The sequence below is a fragment of the Lampris incognitus genome, chromosome 19 (assembly GCF_029633865.1).
Source record: "Lampris incognitus isolate fLamInc1 chromosome 19, fLamInc1.hap2, whole genome shotgun sequence".
NCBI lineage: Eukaryota > Metazoa > Chordata > Actinopteri > Lampriformes > Lampridae > Lampris > Lampris incognitus.
Window position 1 is genome coordinate 3,801,902 of NC_079229.1, and position 17,594 is coordinate 3,819,495.

Consider the following 17,594-nt stretch of genomic DNA (forward strand, 5'->3'; position numbering starts at 1 on the left):
AGGCTGCAACCTGCAACGCAGCAGGGGGTTGAGTAGGTCACGGGGTCTTCATAATAAGCAAAAACTGCTTGGAGAAGAAAAAAAAAATGCACATTCACTTTGCTTTATCTGCTCAAATAGCTTTTTTTTAATTAAATATAAACGAATAGAAAACATTTACTATGCTTTCTGTGTCACTGAACACAATGCAATGTTCTGCTTATATTCCAGAACAACACTATATTTGGTGGGTCCCAGTCCAAAAAGCATCTCTACAGGTAAGTCATGGCATGAAAACACTTTGGGATCCCCTGGTCAATACTGTTACCTCCACCATATCCTGGTTCGGATAGACTGTCTTTGTAAGATGGTGGTGAATAAGGGTTGGGGTTGGACGACTTAAAAGGGGACGTTTGAACTTCTTTTTTTTAAAAAAATATATGTGGCCATAGTTACATCCCTGAAATGAAAAAAATTGACCAAGGGGAGAAAAAACAAAAACAAATCAAAACAAATCCAGACCACCATTAGAGCCGCTTAGCGAGGCGCCCAAGATCCCAACTGTTTGAGCACAGCAGCTAACTTGGTAAAAATGTAAGAGCAGTTGGTTACAGCGGGCAGGACATAGCTGCGTATAATCCTCCCTCTTAAAGCAACTTAGATCCTCAGGCCCCCGCGTGGAGTATGAACACGTCTGTTCATAGTCAACCTTCCTGTTGATATGAGGGGTTCAAGGGTTCAATTTTGACCTGTATTTTAAACCAAGGACCTTTAACTGTAATCGGGCCTTAACACATTGCCAAGAGAACCAAGAAAGGCGAGAGGGAGGAAGAAGAAAAGGCGCCGATCATCAGAGAACGGAGGGAAGAGAGGAGTGATGAAGGGAGGGTAAGGGGGGGGGGATGTGGAGCGAGAGGAGGGGCGAGGGCGAGGCGAGAGAGGGAAGAGAGCAAGGTGAGAATGTGTTGATGTAATTGATGTGCGGACTCATTCGGACAGGTTTTCCATATGCCGTCGGTTACTGCCGGACGGACAAGCTCAAAAGAATGACGCCCGTGAAAGACAAGTCATTTGACCATGACTCCGGAATGTGTGTGTGTGCGCACAACGGCCAGTGCATTACGTGTGTCTGACTGCCAGTCCGTCAAAAAGCTCTCATCTTTTAAACACATACCAACACACAAACACACACACACACGCACATATCCACACAGAGATCCTTGGGGGAAGGATGTGTGTGTGTGTGTGTGTGTGTGTGTGTGTGTGTGTGTGTGTGTGTGTGCACATGTTGGTGTATACATCGTCCCGCTGATGACTGTCTACTCACCACCGTGCATGCCACTCATAGCCCGAAACAACTGAAAAAGCTTGACAGAGGACTCATGTTACTTGCCGTTACATGAAAGCACTTTTACACAACCAAGTCATGGTCAAAGCCCCGTGTAATCCCCGTTAGTAGTAGAAATGACCCCCATTAATTAGAACTAATAAGCCCAAACTAATATGTTACTGGCGTTAATAAGGACGCATTCAAGTAAACAAAATGAATGAACAAATAAATAAATAAATGCCAAGCGCTTTCAAATCCTCAGCAAACCAGGAAAACAAACCCCGTGGAAATGTCTGATTGGTTTCATTGATTGTCCCCCCCCCTCGCCCCCCCATTTTTCCCCCTCAATTGTATTTTTGGCCAATTACCCCACTCTTCCGAGCCATCCTGATCACTGCTCCACCCGCTCTGCCGATCCGGGGAGGGCTGCAGACTACCACATGCCTCCTCCGATACATGTGGAGTCGCCAGCCACTTCTTTTCACCTGACAGTGAGGAGTTTCACCAGTGGCACCTAGCGCGTGGGAGGATCCCGCTATTCCCCCAGTTACCCCTCCCCCCCGAGCAGACGCCCCAACCGACCAGAGGAGGCCATGTCTGCGGCTTCCCACCTGCACAGACACGGCTAATTGTGTCTGTAGGGACGTCCAACCAAGCCGGAGGTAACATGGGGATTCGAACTGGCGATCCCCGTGTTGATAGGCAACGGAATACACCGCTACGCTACCCAGACGCCCCCGATTTCACTGATCGTTGAGCTCATCTCAAAGCGTTTAACCTGCAAATGAACTGCTCTAGGGCACATCAGGACGTGTGTAGTCGGGATTTGTCCCAATCATTCAAAGGATGGGGCGTGCCAGCTAGTGTACAGCAGATGCCAGCTCATTCAAAATAATTTGTACTTCAAAAGACAGCTCATATATTACTTTTACTTTATTTCTTTTTTGCTTTAAGGTTTGTCTTGCTAGGTTTGTGCCAAGTTTCCTATTTAAATGGCCTTGGCCATGGATACCACTACATTCCTGCCTTCAAAACATCTGATTATATCAACTTCTTCTATTTCATAAGGAGTATGGGCTTAAATAAAATCCTAATAACTACATCGACATCTCTTGGATTCCAAGTGTGATTATCTTGGTCCTGACCGATAGCCTGTAAAGTTTAGTATGATGTCTGACAGCTTCAATCTGTCAAGGTCAGGCCTCACTTAATAAAGTTTCACACTTTTCCCACCCCTTCTATCGTTCTCCCACTTTCTCCTTCCTTCCTACTATTACAGCGTTTCCCATCTCTGCTCTTCAAATGCTACCAAATGCATTCTAACTTTCCCATGACTGTAGTTCGTCTGCCAGTCCGCTTTATGTTTCATTCTTTCCCCCCCGCAATTGTACCTGGCCAATCACCCCACTCTTCCAAGCTGGCCCGGTCGCTGCTCCACCCCCTCTGCCGATCCGGGGAGGGCTGCAGACTACTACATGCCTCCTCCCATAAATGTGGAGTCACCAGCCGCTTCTTTTCACCTGACAGTGAGGAGTTTCGCTGGGGGGGGGCGTAGTGCGTGGGAGGATCACGCTATTCCCCCCAGTTCCCACTCCCCCTCGAACAGGCGCCCCAACTGACCAGAGGAGGCGCTAGAGCAGCGACCAGGACACATACCCACATCCGGCTTCCAACCCGCAGATATGACCAATTGTGTCTGTAGGTACACCCGACCAAACCAGAGGTAACACGAGGATGCAAACTGCCAATCCCCGTGTTGGTAGGCAACTGAATAGACCGCCACGCCACCCGGATGCCCAGTATATGTTTCATTCTTACTTACACTGTAGTGTCACTTAAACGTATCATCCCCGTCCGTCAATCTATCAATTCATCTAAAATAAAAATAAAGTTCATGCCAATTTTAAAACACAAATTCACGTCTCTCTCTGATACGGGGTCAGGATCAACGGAAATGTTCAACTACTTCCTAATAAGGAGCTAGCTTTATGCTCGTTGTTCCTTTGGTTTTCCGTTAAGCACATTTTGCTGTGTACTGCTGACGTCTTTGCAAGTGCACCTGTGTGCCTGTGCATGAGTCGCACCCATTAGCGGCACCGTTTATTGTGGCCTGTCATGCTAATTGACGAGTGTTTCTGCCTTGTTGTGATGCCCGCCTTTTCCCAGCTGTTCTGTTGCTATCTGTTGGCCTTGTCTGTATGGGATCTGTGTGCCTTGGTGTCATGTGTCTTATGTGTTCTTTAATTTAATCCGAACAGCCTCCCTCCTCACCAACGGAGGTTTTCTGACTGTTGCCAGGCTGTCAACTTGAATAAGGATTTTACTCGTAATTCCTCTGCTTGCTTAGACGTTTGTCAGGATGGATTGATGGGGGATAGACAGACAGCAGGAAGGATGAAAAGACAAATGGAACGATGGACAGAAGAGCCAGTTGCTTGCCTGAGGGCACCCCGCCACGTACCAGCTCCATCATTTCCCAACTTTGAACCACCCAACCAGCAAAATACACACACCCATCCACCCCCTGTTGCAGATCAGCAGATCAGAGGCGGCATGTTAAACCTTAACATGGCAAAGGGCCCTTGTAAAAAGAGCCAGGGGGACTGGTGACAATTGTCTTAAAAAACATTCATCCCAAAAACATCCTGGGGGATGACAGTCTGCTGCCTGAAATAGTTCGGAACGTTCGGAAGAAGACACCACTGTCAAGACAAGGGCGGGGGGAGGATCCACCACATGTACACAGGTGCATGAGCGGGCACTTGCAGGCGTGCACGCTCCCTCTCTCTCTTACACTCACACACACACACACACACACACACACACACACACACACACACACACACACACACACACACACACACACACACACACACACACACACACACACACACACAAGGCCTTTTTCCACTGACAAGATCTCACACACTCAATGAGATAAAGAACTGGAGCCAGACTGTTCCAGTCTTGATCATACACACACCGTGGCCACCCATTTACACACAGTAATACGGAATAAGAATACCCGCCAACATAAAAAGTGATTTTACATGCAGATTCGTGCATGCACACACCTGTCTCGGCAGATGCCATTGCTGTGTTCTGATGACTGCTGCACAGAGGATCAATCTGTTTTAGAGCTGTGCCTGATTTAATACAACCGGCAAAAGATCACACATGCTGCGGCGCATCGAAAATAACTCTTGAATGACAACAACGCACCATTGTCTGGTCACTTACAACCACTGTGGCTGAAAGGCTTGATGGGCAGGTCCTGCTGTATTAAGTGCATCTTCTGTAGTAAAAAGAACCTCAGTAACTGGAGAATAAAGGTGACATACAAAACCAGGATTTTTCGCATGTGGGGATGGAGCATACGACAAAGCAAGATGGCACGTTTAGGGCAAACGATAGAGGACTATTCAGACCAATGACATCACCTTTGCCATGGTAACAAATCAGTCTCGTCAGCTTTAATGTCAGACACCAAGCCGATGCCAATTCTCTTACACATTATCAAACATTCCATGTGTACACCCTCACAGTTTCAAAGGCACGTGCACCACAGCTGCAACACTACCAACCCCTATTGGTTGATCACAGAATATGTGATAGCTGGGGGTGTCTGGGTCGCGTGGCGGTCTATTCCGTTGCATACCAACACAGGGATCGCCGGTCCAAATCCCCGTGTTACTCCGGCTTGGTCGGGCGTCCCTACAGCCAAAATTGGCTGTGTCTGTGGGTGGGACGCCGGATGTGGGTATGTGTCCTGGTCGCTGTACTAGCGCCTCCTCTGGTCGGTCGGGGCGCCTGTTCAGGGGGGAGGGGGAACTGTGGGGAATAGCGTGACCCTCCCACGCGCTACGTCCCCCTGGTGAAACTCCTCACTGTCAGGTGAAAAGAAGCGGCAGGCGACTCCACATGTATGACAGGAGACATGTGGTAGTCTGCAACCCCCCCCGGCTCGGCAGAGGGGGTGGAGGAGAGACCGGGACGGCTCGGAAAATAGGGTAGTTGGCAAAGTACAACTGGGGAGAAAATGGGGGGGGGGGTATCTGGTAGCAACTAGCGAGACGTGAATCCAGAAGTTAAACAGTAGTTTGGACAAAGGAGCTGCTGACACAGTATACAAACGCACCACAAAACACAAGAAAAAAAACACAAAATAACACAATGCAGAACAAAACAAAATAAGAGCTACATGCAGAGTTTATGCTCCAATTTGCTTATTTTCTAGATATTTTTTTCAGCTATTCCTTTGTAATTTGATTTTGTTGATGCAACACTGCCCTGCGGGACACACACGAGTGCTTCATGAATGCATGAAGGTAAACAACCACGCTCACCTCAAAGTCGATGCAAGGCACTTGGGCAGACACTGAAGCGTCCACGAGGTTTTAGCGATACTGATTTGAATGCAAGTACCCAATGTATCAAGGTTAAACAATTAGAAACCCCCATTACTATTGCTCAGCGAGAAACGGAAGATCTGTGAACCGAACTAAAGGCATGCTTTAGTAACCTTAACGAGTCAATCATACCACCAGTTACTAATTGGTTCAGTCACTGTCCGAGATCCTAAAACACTGCCCATTTGCCCCCAAAACAGATAAATGCAGTGTATACCAACAAATGGAGAAGGAACCGCAGGTGGGCTGCTAGAAAAGAGCGAGAACAACAAAATTAGCGTTCAGACCGCCTTTGCACTGCTGAAGCCTTCTTGACGTTTTTAATGCAGCCCAGTTGACAAGCAGTCTAAATAAGCAATCAAGTTCATTAAATTGGCCTGTCAAATCTATTTCAGGTTAAAAAGGCAGGCAATTTCAAAAAATAATTTTTTCGGGGGGCACCTCGGTAGCTGAATGGTTACAGTGCATACCGCATGGCCGCAAACATCGCCGGTTCGATTCCAGCTGGCAACCTTCGTTGCAAGTCATATCTGCCCCTCTGTTTCTCGCTCTCATTTCCTGTCTGCCTTTCACTATCAATGTTCCAATTAAAAAAAAGGTAAAAATACCAAAACAAAAAAAAATAATTTTATCAAAGGAAATCTGTTTAGAAGACATTTGAAAATGCCCTGTACAGATCGTCTTGTCTGTCCATATTAAACTGTTTGTTAATTACCCAGGCCATTAAAACCTTACAATAATGATAATAATACAACTATGACTTTTCTCGCACAATGTTTACAAATTCCTTCACAGGATAAAAGATAATGAGAAGAAATAGAAAAAAACAAAGGCCTCACAAGAACAGGATTAAAGTGGGGAAAAAAGTGCAAAATAGTTTCAAAGACATAATTAGTAATGACCCTGATGAGGACTAGCCATAAGCCAGATCAATCTATTATCAGTCATAATCTTTGCTATTAGGCAAGTCTCAGGTGGCCTCATTAGTACATGCTACTGAACTCGCAGTTTAGATTCTGAAACCTTGTTCTGCCTGCAGTTGGCTCTCTCAGACAAGCTAATGTAGCCGAAATAGCAGCGCTGGTCCCATGTGACTATTTGTTAAGTCCACTCCTATCAGGAGTAAAGCCTGCTCTTTAAAAGGACTAGGGGACTGTGGAAATATGCTGGCCCTTGTATCCCCCAGATGTACTCTCAACTGGGTAGGCTGGCTTATGTGATCTTACATCTAATTCAGGGAAATCTGAAATGACCTGTGAGTCTTAGAGACCAGAGGTAATATAGAAACCAAATTAGGGAAACAGGGGTAGGCAATAATTACTCTAATAGATTTACCCAATCGACACGCGCAATAGATGAGACTGAGTGGTTGATTTATTGAATCTAATTTAGCTAAAAATGACAACATCAGTGATGCAGAACTTGAGTGAGGGCCACAGGAGGCAATAATGTTTACTTAGCTTTAATTACACATACACAAACAAGTTTAACCCAAGTGAACCTTTGCTGTCACCACACACACGCACACACGCACGTTCTTCTCTGAGACCCTAGCTAGCTTGTTTCCATCCTTCACTCCACATGCCATCCAATACCGTCAACTACAAACTCCTGTCAGGCTGTTTTTAAACACAAGGACAGAGACTCAATTACAGAAGAATTGCTTCTACATGCCAAAGAGAGACAAACACACACACACACACACACACACACACACACACACACACACACACACACACACACACACACACACACACACACACACACACAACGCAAGCTCATTTACACACACAAAGACACAGAATTATACCTACATACACCCGCACCTGCTGAGGGTTGTCAGAATTGCTGGCAAAAGGGTCAAAGGTTGAACTAATCTGCATTCCGCAACAATCAGCAGCCTCCACTAACTCGTGTTAACATCCCTCGATTAGCAATGTGCACGCACACACACACACATTTTCTCTTCTGCTCTTTCTTAATGTGTCTACAGGCTGAAGGCATGAGTTTCATGCAAAAAAAACAAGTACTTCCTTTTTAGAAGCAGGACCCACACTATGGTGTTTTAGCTAGTAATCATAGTGCCTGGATCCAGCACCCTGAAGAAGCATGCCTGTGAGCCATGCTGGGCCCAAATCTACATTTAAGAAACCACAGCGCAAAGCCACACTTACTTTCCTCCCAACTTTTCTCTGACTGGACTTTCTCCATCGTACCATCTCCTTTTCCTTGGTTAGCCGTTTATTTGGGATGAAGACAAACAGCAGCCTGGCAACTCATACAATCAGACTACGGCTCACAACTTTGTCTCTTCCTTCAGGCCCTTTGCGGGTAATCTCCTAGCTTTTTAGGTTAATTTCTAGCTATTTCCAAGGTGAAGGGAACTGCAGCAAACTGACCACAAACGGTGCAATATACGGGCAACCTACTAAAAGAATGCATGTGCAAGTACCCCATGTTTCATGCATGTTCCTTTCTGCCCCCAAGTGTTCTCTGGCCAACATACAAAAGAACCCAAAATAAATCGCTGCGGAGGTGGGGGGTATAGGAGGGGGACATCAATCTGTGGTGGACCCTCGGATGTGTAACACTAAACCTTCACCTTCCTCCTAATACCCATCACCCCCCACCCTAATACCCACACATACCAGGACAGAGCAGGGCCACAACAAATGGTTCCCCGACAAAGGGCAGAGTTCGGCCAGTAGCTCACACACTTGTGCACGCACATTGTCAGGCGTGAACACCCCCCCCCCCCCGTTATCTCACACACACACACGCACACACACACACACAATTACACAGAATTAGCTGGACAGACACTGACACATATGCAGACAGTTAAATACACAACACATTACTGTAGACAGACAAGCAGAAACAGACTTGCACACATGGGAGAGGAGCTAACTGGGGGCTTTCCCCTCTTAACTTGGCAAATTTGATCAGAAGAACCACAGCCAAGGGTCTGTCATCCCCTTTTAAGCCCCCTCATCTTAACCCCTCCCTGGGCTAAAAAATCACTGTGGCCCCTGGTCTGACCCTATCCCCCAGGAGGGGGGGGGGGGGCGCAACTTAAAACAAGAGTGTGAGAAAGATGAGAGTTCATCCAATCAGAAAGTGCACAGGACATATGCACATTACACACACACACACACACACACACCCTGACAGATGAGGGGTCAGCTTTAAGAGGCAGTGGAACGGATTTACATTGCTAACGGAATATCGGTCGGTGCACATGTTACAATTATAAAAATAAAAAGCCTCCTAAATCATGATATGAAAGTAGAGTGTAAATGTGACGATTAAAATGGGGGCGGGGGCGCAAACGGCCATATCCACAAATACACTGGAAACCCTGCTATAAACGCCAGCTGGCCTTTTTGGCTCACTGCAGTCGGAAACTACCAGGAACTACTTGGCCTGCAGTCGTTTAATTTAACGCTGGGGCTTCAAGCGCAGTGTCAAAATTGTTGCCTTCCAACTATTCCCTGAACTCATCAGCATAACTCTATATAGGGAGTAAATGAAGTGTCAAAGGGGAAAAGGGAAAAATAGAGTGGCTGGAATACCAATACACTGTTAGGCTTTCCAGTGCAGATTTGAGAATAATGTGTGTAATTAGTACACCAAAACTGAGACAAGGAAGATGACAAAGTAGATACAAACACCATGGGCTAGACTCAAACCCACCTTATCACAGGCACAATGCACTTGGCTCGAGCGTTTGTGAAAGTGGATGCCGAGGCAGGGCTGTGTTTCATGCGCAGCCAGCGAGCTCACCTTTCAGGGCATGGTTAGCCCCCCCCCCCCCCCCCCCACACACACACACGCAAAAAAAAGCCCCATAATCTCTTTGGTATAGGCTCTTTGATGGATTCCTTGACTGAAAGTCTTAAGGGAAGTAAGCACAGTGGTTTGCACCTTTCAAAAAAAGTGGCACCCTCACTAACAAGATGACTGAAAGCATAAAATCAGAATAAATATGGCACTTATTGAAAAGGTAACGCTAAATAAAAAGATAACCCCTGATTTCTCCCCAAAATGCTTACACGGCAATCTGGAATAAAACTCTCCATAAATAGATAAACAATGGTATGCAGATCTCGGCAGGCATAAATGCAAGGGTTATCTGCACATCTTACTTGGGCAGGGCTGGTGCCGTGCTTGCCCTGCACACAGAACAGGCAGTATAAATAGATGTATCTAGGATCATAGATACAAAGTAAACAAAACACTAAGTAGCAGCAAAGCAGGGTACCCCACTGCCTCGGCAGGCTGACGGGCATACCACGTAGCCTCCACGATGTGGATTCAAGTCTGGCTTGTGACCTTTCTTCATGTGGCACCCCCTTCGATCCATGGTTTTATATCACTCTGCACCCAGTAAAATCTATTTATGCAGAAGGGCCCCAAGTTATAATGTGTCAGGTATAATCATATTATTTTAAACTCTCCCCTTGGCACACTAACAAAATTAAGGAAGTCAAGGAAGACATTAAACAAAAGTCAGACATCTGTAGGTTTCAGGTTAAAATTAAGCAATGACAAACAAACTTTTTTTTAAAACGACTGGCTTCCCTTGAAGCCTCACCCGGGTTGAGATACAACAACCCTGGTCATAAATCTCCACATTTGAGCATGTACACACAGAACTAGTGACATTTCAGGCACCAAATCTGGATAACTCCTTTATTCAGCTGTTGTCAGAAGATACATTGTCAAATTACTATCATTGTTTCATGTGGTTGGCTAAAAATTACAACCACCCCAATGTGGGATCTGCTCTTTGTCTTGGACTTATATCACCCTGACCCCACTGCTCTCAGTACAACTGCCAACAGGACTGTGGGTGAAGAAATGCATGAACTTAAGTGGGTGCAGAGGCAGCTTCTGAGACACTTTAACATTGTTAAGTCCAGCTAGAGAGTAAATAAGGAGCTCGTTTCAGATGGACACCAGTGAGATAGAGAGAATTGTGGTGAGGAAAAAGACTACAAAGAAAACAACGTTTTAAAGCCTCTGAAACTCTGAAAAGAAGCATTTTAAAGCACAGATCCCAGGGATTATAGTCAAGACACAAAACAGTGTCAAGAATATCTCAGAATGCAACTACAGCCTAAGGTTTGGGTGAGACTGGTGCTACTCCTTGGAACTGGGGATTAATGGCATTTATTCCATTTACCTGAGATTGCTGAAAAGTATACAAGCAGCGAACCCGGAAATCGCAGAAACTTACACCTGTATGAGGTAAATGCACACCTCCAACAATGTAGTCCTGTCAAATGAACAATGAGCACGTCTAGAGGCACACGAAACAACACGTGCACACAGTTGCTGCCCTGCCCTCTATTAGAGGAACACAATGTGTGTGTAAAGGGATCATAATGAAGAGCTCCCCTGAGGCTAAGACCAATGCCACTGTGCTTTGAGTGGGTGTATTGTTAGAGCTCATTAAATGAGCACCACTACTGGCATGGTGAGAGTGTGTGTGTGTGTGTGTGTGTGTGTGTGTGTGTGTGTGTGTGTGTGTGTGTGTGTGTGTGTGGTGTTCAGTTACTCATACAATGGCATACTGCACAAAAATAGTTGTTTATGTCATGCACTACACATTCCACCTTGCTCTGGTTTTAAATGTGTATAAGCACTCCTGTTGCTCTATGTATGCATGTGGAAAGATTTTATCACCCAATAACACTTAAGATGCTGATGCTGTGTATCCACATGTGTACACCAGATTGGCATTTTGTTAACTAAACAAGTTTCACAAGCCGTGAAGAGGAAACAAAAAGAAACGAAGGAATGGGAAGGGGACAGTATAATGAAAATGGTGCTTAGAAAACGAGAGATGGGAAAAGAAAAGGAGATGAAATATTAAGGCGGGAAGAGCAAAAAACGGGGAAAGAGAGAGAGAAATAGGGTGACAGAGGACTAAGGGAGTTAAAACTGCAACATTTGATCAAACAGTGCCCTCTTGTGGCTGTGTGTGGAAGTAGTTTTAAGATTTACACTTCCATCAGCTGTCCTCTTGGGGCTGTGTGCCTTGTGTTCATCATTGGCAACTCTTGCTGTGGGTCTATGTGAGCATGTACAGAGGTGTTTGGCTCACCTCTTGGATCTTGTGTTTGCGTGGAACCGCCTGTGTGTATTTGCAAGTGTGAGCATGTTATGTGTAGGTGTGAGATATGGTCTACTTCTAAGCCCTTTGTATTTGACTGGATTTCCCCCCATTTTTGTATGATCTGTTTATGTTTGAATATACTTTGTGTGTGTGTGTGTGTGTCTCACCTCTCGGCCTTTGTGTGTGACCAGGGCGGCCAGTGGCTTAGCGTAGAAGCGACTGTAGCTGAATCCCAGGCAGCCGTACATACTGTTGGCAGTCAGCTTCAGAGCCTTCTGACGGATGTCATACTGTGATAGGGGGAGAGACACTCATTAAGGCCAGGAATTCAAAACAGATGCCTTTACATACACACACGTATGCGCACACACATACGCGCACACCAGGGTGTGACCAAAATCTGTCAAGTGTGACTCAACATTTTCATTGGTCGCACAAGTACGCCTGAAATTCTGTATGTGTTGTGTGTGTGTGTATAGTGTTATTTTTTCCCACCTGCATTCCGCGAAGACATCCTACTGCATCCTATTCTGCCCAATTGGCTCTGACCCTTACATTTTTACCCTAACCATCTCACTCCTAATGCCTAAACCTAACCAATCTAACCAACAAAGGCAACAAGTACTAGCCAACCAGAGGCACAGTAGGGTGGGTCTTCACAACAGGAAAGCAGTTCTTTACAGTGTACTGAATCGGTTCATTAAAAAGATTGGTTCAAAAGATTAATTTCCTGAATCGTTCAGTGCTTGACCGGAGCTCCAACTGCGTAGTCCCACTCACTGAACTGAAACACAGCCCAACGTTCACTTCAGCTCACAAACTAGCAAACTGAGAATGGCGGTGTGCGAAGGATAAGCCAATGAGCTGAGAATTTAGCTGGATAAAAATACAGTCTGCAAACTAAAAGTTGTTATAACAAAGTCCTACCCTATTATGTACAGCGCGTATATTTTCGGGTACTACTTCTTACTTCGAGACTTCAACACATGAGAGAGAGGGAGCGGGGCGGCTTGAGTGACTGCATCACTCAGGACTCACATTTACAATGTACATTCAGTGAACGAATCACTTAACATGCACTGTTCCCTCGCAGGGAAGGGATGTGAGACAGTCTCAGCCACTCCCTTTTTTCCAGGTTTTCAGGTTTCACCATGCATTGTACACTACAAAAGGTGTTGAGATTTTAAAAAAAAAACACATGTCAGGGATTGTCAAACGTAACCTAGCTCATTTTAAATTTATACGAAATCTAATGAGCACAGACGCAGCAATTTTGTGATATAATACCATCGCTCTATGATACCATCCCATCTCCCATACTGTGTCACAACTTGGTCTCAGGCAAGCAACGCAAGTATACAACCACTCCATAAACTCTATAAACAAACACTGAAAGTACTGGATAAAAAAAAAAAAAATCTAATTCCTACCACCATTACAGTATTGTTAAGAAGCTTAATTGCTTGACTTTTAAATGTTTTTTGTTCATAGCTTAATGTCTATTTATTATACAAGGTTTTTAACAGTCTTGCCCGCCTCTGAACGAATGACTTGAATCACTCACTCAGTGAGTGGAGTGTATCCCTGCATGTTCGCTCACAACCGAAAGCCCTTAACTGAACTGACTGAGACAAGAACGGCTTGTTTCAGGAGGTGATTCTGTTCAGTTTGTTCATTTTGATATGAGATGAAAAATGTATAATTTTGTCAAAGGAAAAAAAAAATGCAGGTTCAGAATGGTTCGTTTCAATTGGGGTTATTGTCATCCCTAGTTAGCTGAAAGCAAAATAAACTGTAGTGTACTCATGAAGCCTGGGACAGAAGTGTTACCATGTTGGCATTTGTGTAAGCAAAAACACTGCCACTGCAATCGGATCAACTTCCTTTGGAGCCTTATTCACACGTTTGCACATGCACATACTTATGTGAGGACGTGTGTTACTATCGATAAGCATGTCAATCACCATTTGGACAGGACTAGTGTCTCAAGGGGAGGTCGGGTAATGTTATTTATTACAGCACTATTTAGCAGTTTAATATCACATCCAGATGGGCCATGTCAGTGTTTTTCCCCTTCTACCCAAATAATAATTCTAGCCTCAAATACACGCCATTTTTCAGCAAATTGGTCATTTTAGCTGGGATCAGCAGACACCGAAGTAATCTGAGGCATATCAAGAGTTTGCAGGCTGCTTAGAACAAGAAATTTTGACTTTCAAATGTTGAAAAATGAAACGCCCTTTAATTTGTTATTGTACAGGTTACAATGAAATTTGCCGTCTGTATTTAACCCATCCTATTGTATAGGAGCAGTGGGCAGCTGCAGCGCCCGGGGACCAACTCCAGTTCTCCTTTCCTTGTCTTGGTCAGAGACACAGACAGGAGTTTGGCATTTGCATTTTTGTGAAGACAGATATAATTGTGTGTGTGAGTGTAAATTTACCTGTAGGTAGAGGTCTGGGTTGATGTCCTGTTGTTTCATTAACTGTTTGACCTGTTTACGGCGTTCAACCAGCTTTCTGATCTCCTTGGGCAGAATTCCCATCTCCAGGTTTGCATCTGGAATCTCTGGAATCTCTTCGGGCTCGTCCTCCTGTTAACCGTGGAAACAAGGTCCAAAAATTGCCCAGGAAGTTTTCTCAGTTTAAAAGGTTTAATTCATAGGATAAAAAAAAAAGAAAACGCTAAAAATGAAATGATGCCAATCCTCAAGCATTAAAAATGCGCTTTTTTTTTCTTCTTTTAAAATCAGGGAAAGGAATGTGTGTGTGTGTGTGAATATATAGAGCATATATGCTCTCTATTCAGCACTGCCCTCTTTAAAATTAATAGAATTTCAAATGCTCACAGCTGGGAGCTGCCCAGCAGTAAAACTACAACCTTTCACTCTTGACCATTTACTGTACCAATGGTACAGTTATGTGACTTACTCAAGGACATTTCTCTCATTCAGAAAGAATGCAGGCAGCAGTGCCAAATGGCTTTGCTGCCTGCAGTGTGCTTTCATTTTTAGCCTGTTTGTCAAATTTAAATTCAACAGTGGAATCAAAATTCACCCCAAGGTTTTTGGAACAGGACCTGACAAATGTGGAGAGGCTAAACTGCCCGGATTCAAGGGGGCCAAAACTGATTTCAGTTTTGCTCAAGTTTAGTTGGAAAAGGTTTTGAGCCATCAAGTATTTCATCTTGGAGACATTCCCTTTGATCTTTGAGGTTATGCTGGTCATTGTTAAATGGGAGGAAAAAGGGAAAATCCTCTATGCAGCAAAGTAAGGAGACCTTGCCTTCATGGAAAACATGGCCTAGAGGAAGCATATAAATTGAAGAGACTGTCCGAGGACGGACACTTGTGGAAACCCACAGGAGAAACTAACCACAGAGTAGAAGAAATTGTCCAAATGACAGAGTAGGTTCTGTAACTAAGATAAGAGGTGAACCAGCTAAGTGCCTGTCCCCTAACACCGACCAAAATTTTAAGGTGCTCGAGCAAATATATATAATACAACCTGCTGTATCAAAGGCAGCACTAAAGGTCCAGCAGCATCAAGACAATACAATTTCTAGAGTCAAAAGCAAGAAATAAATCATTACAACCCTTCAAAAAGGTGAATTCTGTATTATATGACACCCTTCACCTAGAATTTGTATGCAATATCATTTTGATTAAAAAATGTGGCAGCTGTAAAGATCAACCTTTTCAAGAATGTTTGAAAGCCAAGGACAAATTAGAGATGAATCTGTTTTTTCCAAAAGATGCAGAACCATAGCTTGTTTAAAGCAGGTAAGGACGATACCAAAGGCTACAGTTAGACAGCCATAAATCAGAGTCGATAAAACTTGGGTGAGGGGGTGCAATATCTTGCTCAACAACAGTTCAGTGGACTAAACACTTGCCCACACCACAGCATAAACCAAGGCCCTCTAATGTCAGGGCTTCAGGCCTCACTATGTCACAGCTAGCCATAGAGATGAATGCATGGACACTCCTGCTCACACACTATGCAACAATAACTTACACGGTCAACACTGTCATTACCCACCTCAGTTTTCTTATGTGGATTGTGGGCTTCTCTCTGTACAGTGGTGAAGCAGATGTTGAACTCCTGGATGATGGAGGGATACAGACTGTTGAAGTCGAGCAGCAGCACAAACTTATCATAGAATCCTGCCAGGGGACAAATACGGCTGAAGGTTATGCAATGTAAATACAAGCATATATATGGCAGTCAAACAAAGATAATTGGAGAGTGAGAAAGGAGCAGAAGTGGCAAAGGAAAAAGGTCTAAATCCAAACACACAGACATATACACTGACCAACTTTAGGGTCCAGCACCAGACCACCAGCATAGGCTGCCTTCTTCCTCTTCTTGCCTTTTCCACCATCAACATCCTCTTCTCCCTCCACCTGTGTCATAAGAGAGAGGACCAGGACCACAAAATTAAACATGAAACATGATGCTGAGCACAAAAATACAGTAACATCAAGTCAAAATTTCCTCTCAAGGAAAAAAAAAAAGAAAATTGTACCTACTTATTTTTGGTCAAAAAGATAAAAAACTGAAAAGGTGCAAGAGAGTGTGTGAGTTGTGTGTGCAGCCATACCACGTCCTGTTGAGCCTTCTTGAAAGAGGGTTTGTCGGGGACAATGTAATTCTTGTCATGGAAGGCATGAAGCAACAGGAACTCGTTCCTTTCAGCGCGACCGCCCATCAGTGTACGAGACTGCAGAACACAGGAACGTGGTAATCAGGTGACGGAAACAAAAAGCTGGGAATAAACCTAAAGATATTTAGCCTGGCCAATCCCAACCTATTTCTGTCCTAATCTGAAATTAGTCTAAAGCCCCCCCCCCCATTTAGTGAACCCCCCCTTTTTCTCCCCAATTGTCAGTTGTACCCATCCAATTACCCCACTCTTCTGAGCCGTGCCAGTCACTGCTCCACCCACTCTGCCGAGCCGGGGAGGGTTGCAGACTACCACATGCCTCCTCCAATGCATGTAGAGTCGCCAGCTGCTTCTTTTCACCTGACAGTGAGGCATTTCGCCAGGGGGACGTAGCGCGTGGGAGGATTATGCTATTCCCCCCAGTTTCCCCTCCTCCCTGAACAGGCGCCCCAACCGATCAGAGGGGGTGCTAGTGCAGCAACTAGGACACATACCCACATCTGGCTTCCCACCTGCAGACACAGCCAATTGTGTCTGTAGGGATGCCCGACCAAGCCAGAGGTAACACGGGGATTCGAACCGGCGACCCCCGTGGTGGTAGGCAATGGAATAGACCCCGGCGCTACCCGGATGCCCCTAGAGGCCTAAATAAATGCCAAGGAAAGGCTGGTATCTTTGTGTTTTACCATGACGTTTCCAGCGATGTTGGTGATCTGTAGAGCCAGTGGCAGGACATTGAGCTCACACATGATCTGTAGGATCAGCTTGGCATCCGTCCAGGTCAGCTCCAGCAGGTACAGCAGGTGAGGGGAGTTACTGACATCATACATATGCACTTTAGCTTTTAAATATTTATGGATCTAGACTGATAAAAGATGTGCAATGATACATGTCAAAGTTTTTCCACATTTTTGACTTAAAAATTACAAACATGTGGGTAGTAGATTTCATCCTCTTACAATGACTTAACTACAATTCAGGTCAGTGCTTAGTTTTGCCACAACTACCAATTGTTTGACATCTTGTGGTGACGTCCCAAAGGAAGGTTAAAAAAAATCTAAATGAGAATTAAAACCTTTACCGTCAC

The 17,594-nt window shown here is 44.8% G+C and overlaps 1 protein-coding gene across 1 annotated transcript in view; it reads right to left on the minus strand.

Moving 5' to 3' along the window:
- pola1 (polymerase (DNA directed), alpha 1) overlaps nt 1–17,594 on the minus strand; it is an 85,137-nt gene that overhangs the window by 45,568 nt on the left and 21,975 nt on the right. Inside the window, exons 21-26 of the mRNA XM_056299836.1 lie at nt 17,194–17,323; nt 16,445–16,564; nt 16,157–16,247; nt 15,883–16,007; nt 14,286–14,435; nt 12,010–12,132 (exon numbers count right to left, since the gene is read on the minus strand). Coding sequence (XP_056155811.1) covers nt 12,010–12,132; nt 14,286–14,435; nt 15,883–16,007; nt 16,157–16,247; nt 16,445–16,564; nt 17,194–17,323 — 739 coding nt within the window. The remainder of the gene's footprint in view (nt 1–12,009; nt 12,133–14,285; nt 14,436–15,882; nt 16,008–16,156; nt 16,248–16,444; nt 16,565–17,193; nt 17,324–17,594) is intronic.